Source organism: Erigeron canadensis, chromosome 4 (assembly GCF_010389155.1).
Source record: "Erigeron canadensis isolate Cc75 chromosome 4, C_canadensis_v1, whole genome shotgun sequence".
NCBI lineage: Eukaryota > Viridiplantae > Streptophyta > Magnoliopsida > Asterales > Asteraceae > Erigeron > Erigeron canadensis.
Genome location: NC_057764.1, coordinates 30,975,280 through 30,979,654, shown reverse-complemented (window position 1 = coordinate 30,979,654; position 4,375 = coordinate 30,975,280). Strand labels below are relative to the sequence as shown.

The following is a 4,375-nucleotide window of genomic DNA, read 5'->3' as shown; positions in this document are numbered from 1 at the left end:
TTTAAGTTTCTTATTGACTTAGGCCTAATAGTTCATCTTTTTAGTTTTATGCTGGTTTTAGATGTATATATGTTGTAGGCTCAGGTATATTGTGATGATGAGACAAAACTAACGATATAAAATTAAATACCGTTTTATATGCTCAATTGACTTATTTTTTTATATAGTTTATCAAATATTTTAAGTTGCAACAGAGAAAACGTTTGAGGTAATGGACACACACAAACATTTGATATGACAAATAGTCAAATACTTCTAAATCAAAGTTGAAGAACAGCATGATGCCAATAAAGAAATATATTAATGAGTAGACCTCCAATATTTGATTCAAATAATACAAAACAACAAACTTTATATACTTGCAAAAGGACATCAATATGACTATGCATATTGTGAGGAAGAGGACCCCCTTGACCTTTCTTCATTCTCCAATTTCTTTTTTAAAAAAAATGACATTGCTACACAAAAATTAGATATTTATAACAATGCTTTCATTATTAAATTATATTTTATGCATTGAAACTTATACATTTATTATAAATTGCTAAATTCTATTATATGAATATCACTTCCTCAAATATTATATAATGACAAATATAAAATTCTAAAACATACATGCAATGATACAAGTTAGTTACTTACCTTTAGCTTAACATGAAACTAAACTGCCCCAAAATGGTAGTCCTTTTTTTTTACCACTACCTTTTAATAAAGTGTTAGTAGTACTAATTTACACACATGGACGCCATCATCATCATCCTTTTTCCCCTTCAAAAGATCAAACAATTATATCAACCCCTGAAATAATAATGAATTGCTTTTTTTTTTTTTCTTATATATATTATATCAAATAGTACAACAACATAATTAAACAAAAACAATAAGCACACTATTTCACTAACAAGCTTAAACAAAAACAATAAAGCACACTATTTCACTAACAAACATTTCTTCTATAGTAGTAACATTTTACCCCTAAAAATGAACAAGAAATAATTGTAAATGCATATAATTATCATGTCAGGAATTTCATCTTGTAACAAGATTAAATTCTTAATGCGACCATTTGAAATTACGATAGATCATATTACCTATCGTGTAAAGATACACAGGGTCATAGAAGGGCGTTGTCGGAAAAATTCTTTGCTCGAAGATTCACATCTCGAAGATCTCGTAAATGGTGCAAAATTTCTTCTAGAAGTTCCATTCCTTTGTCACCTTTTTTCATAGACCCGATACAATGCTTTAAAAACTCTCTATCCGCCTCTAGAGCTTGCAACCTTCCGTAGAGTTGATCTACTTCCTCTTCCATGTCGATCCGTTTCTTCTCGAGTTCAAATCTTGTCACGGCCGTGTTCGTCAAATGGAATCCATTCTCGTATCCGTTTCTTACCATCACACCGTTCCTTACCGTCACACCATCTTCATTTCCAGTAGTACTAATTGCACTAAAAAGAGGAAGGAGTTGCTTCTCCCCAAACCCATTTGTAGTACTTTCACAAACTCGTCCATCAAAACCATACGTATCGATTTCTTCATAGTGATCGTCGATCATCGTTAACTTAGAGAAATGTCGATCCTCTTCATCACTCAACGCAAAAAGCCTTTCTTCTAAAAACTTCAACTGTTCGAGAATCGACAACCTCTCTTCCTCAAATAGGACCAACGATGATTGTAAGTCCAACCCAGACTGAACCCGACCTTCGATTTCTCGATTCCCATCAAGGGTATTTTCGTCTTTTGGTATTTGATACAAATCAGACGACAAACCATCATCATCCTCGGAATGACTACAAGAAATCGAAGATGTCCTAGTTTTCGTACTCCCGGTTGTAAACCTCGTATCCTCTTTAGACTCGTAATCCAACACTTTTTTTCGATAAATTTCAAGTTCTTTTTCTTTCTTCATCATAAGTTCATTCAAGAGCTGTAAAGCTTCTTGATCATACTCGGATTGTTCTTCCATCATTCTTTGATACTGCAATGCTTCCATTTGCATTGCCGATTTTTCTTCTTGAAGGCGGTTTATCATAAACATGGTTTCGTTAGCAGCCACCATAGAAGCATTTCTCTCTTCTTCTAGCTCCAAATATAAATCACGTAACGCTTTCCTCTCGGCTTTTAAAGCTGACTTGAGCTTCTCGGCCGTGTTCACTGGATCACCACCGTCGGTTTCACTAATCACACTTCCGTCGAGTGACTCTTCTAACCCGAATTCTTTCGTCTCGTGTGTTAACCACTTCTTGTGAAGCGGATTTAGACTATGTAACGAAGAAGGTGTCTCGGGAGCTTTTTCTTCCTCAAAATCTAAACAAAAAACAATACGAAAACCAACAATTTATTAAAACTTGAAAGTAGGACTCAAATGGTCAAGGACACTTTATAATAAGTAACACATTAAAAGGATTACCAATTTTAGTACCCAAATCCATATTGTCAAAAATTGTTGAAGATTCTTCATGTTTGATCTGATCACATGAATCCAAAGCAGGAATCTCCGTCCCGATTGACACATTGTCTTCTTCATGAGCTACAAAAACAAATAAAAGGATGAATAATAAATTACTAATTGGGTGTTTACCAGTAAGGATGAATATGTTATTGTTACGGATTAAAAATATTTATGGGAAGAATGTATGGAAAGCCGATGTGGCATGACGGATAATAATAACAAAAGGTTGTTACTTTAGGGCTTATTGAGATACACAAAAAGTTATTAAGTTATAACCAACAAGATGTGATTTAAGTCTTATAAAGAGAGACAGCAAAATAAAGAACTCGAATAATGGTTGAATCGAAATTACCCAAATGTATATGTGAATCACTTTCTTGATATTCTTGAGTATCCATTGATATAGTTTGAGTTTCTTGCTCAATAATGACTTCTTCATTATCGAATTCAATCAAGTTCTCGACAAACTTGGATGATTTCTCTCTTTTTTTATCAAAATAATAATCACTCTCTTGTGAATCGACATGAGTCTTTTGAGCTTCCTCAAATTCGAGATAACCTTAAAACAGGTGTGAGTTCAATTCTCAGTAAGCACAAATGTATCTCAAAATAAGATTAAATCAAGAATTTGAATGATTGTAGGATTAAAGTTTACCTAAATGAATATTTGAATCGCCTTCTTGTAGTAATTCGGTTTTGATAAATGGTACTTGAGTTTCTAGCTCAATATCGACTTTTTCATCACCGAAATCAATCAAATTCTCGACAAATTTGGATGAAACCTCTGTTCTTGGATCAGCAGAATCATAACTTTCTTGTGAATCCACTTGAGCTTCTTGAAAATCTCCAAATTCATGATCTTCTTCTTCATTTTCCTTTGTTTTCGAGCCTAGCACTTCATGATCTTTTTCTTGCCCATTGACTCCTAGCTCCCCTGTTTTCGAATCGGGTAATTCAAATGGAAACAACTGAATTCCACTATAATCAATGAAGAATTTAAGATCATGAGAATTCAAATCTTCCCCTTTATCAAGTTGAATCAAATTCTGCTCAAAAGACTTAAACTCTCTACTAACTTCAGTCTCAATTTCCTCTGTTTCGCCTTCTTCGTCTTCCTCACTCTGTTTTTTGTCTTCATTTTCTTGGGTTGTTTCAACATAACCCGACCCAAATCCATCATCCATTAGCCCATTTTCATTATGATCATCAATCGAATTATCGCATAAAGGATGACTCACAAAACAAGTATCATCATCAACAAATTGTTTCTCAAAATTCTTATCACAACAAGAACACTTCAAGTTCATATCTTTTTCATCACATTCAATCACATCAATCCTTTCCACCTTCGAAAACAGAACCTTTTTCGACACTTTTCGATAACCCAGAACAGAGGATGCACAATTTTCACACATATCATGAAACTCAGCTAGTTTTTGATGATTTAAACACAAACCCATTTGAGCTACCTCTTTTGAATGATGATCACATAAATGGTAACGAAAATGATCCATTCGGGCACATGAAAAACATATCGGGCTTAACCCGAAAAATTGGGCAAATTTGATCGTTATATAAGAAAAAACAGAGTTTAGAAGAAGAAGAAGAATAAGGGTCCATTCAAGAACTGTATATACTAGAATGAGTGTCAATTTGTTTGTGTTTTTATGCAACATTGTTGCAAACTTGTTTGCAGCCATTTGTCTGTTTTTATATGTATATTTATACAGAAAATTTACACAAAGATGATGAATTTGTAATATGTAATGAAAAGGGTGTTGGAATTTGCAAAGATTTTGATTGCAAGTTTGTGTTTTTGAAACAAAGATTGTGATGTTGTGGAGAGAAAGAAAAAAATGGAGAAAAGATATGTTGTTCAATGTATTGACAATAAAGAGTCTTGACTGAGTTTTAAGCAACAGA

General features: G+C 33.3%; 1 protein-coding gene across 1 annotated transcript; it reads right to left on the bottom strand.

Annotated features, from left to right (window-relative positions):
- Positions 1-893: 893 nt before the first annotated feature.
- On the bottom strand, positions 894-4,152 carry LOC122598338 (myosin-binding protein 3-like). Its single transcript, XM_043770930.1, has 4 exons — positions 3,108-4,152; positions 2,805-3,011; positions 2,411-2,530; positions 894-2,307 (listed from the first exon to the last, which is right to left on the bottom strand). Exons 1-4 carry the CDS (start codon positions 4,150-4,152, stop codon positions 1,115-1,117), a joined length of 2,565 nt encoding a protein of 854 aa, XP_043626865.1. The 3' UTR covers positions 894-1,114.
- Positions 4,153-4,375: the final 223 nt, after the last annotated feature.

What these genes read in the sequence shown, in the direction of transcription:
- LOC122598338 (XM_043770930.1), bottom strand. Translation starts at nt 4,152, where the DNA reads ATGGCTGCAAACAAGTTTGCAACAATGTTGCATAAAAACACAAACAAA. An exon ending in TGATTCACATATACATTTGG is followed by an intron (nt 2,531 to 2,804) that starts GTAATTTCGATT and finishes TTGTTTTTGTAG; the next exon opens with CTCATGAAGAAGACAATGTG. An exon ending in GGATTTGGGTACTAAAATTG is followed by an intron (nt 2,308 to 2,410) that starts GTAATCCTTTTA and finishes TTTTTTGTTTAG; the next exon opens with ATTTTGAGGAAGAAAAAGCT.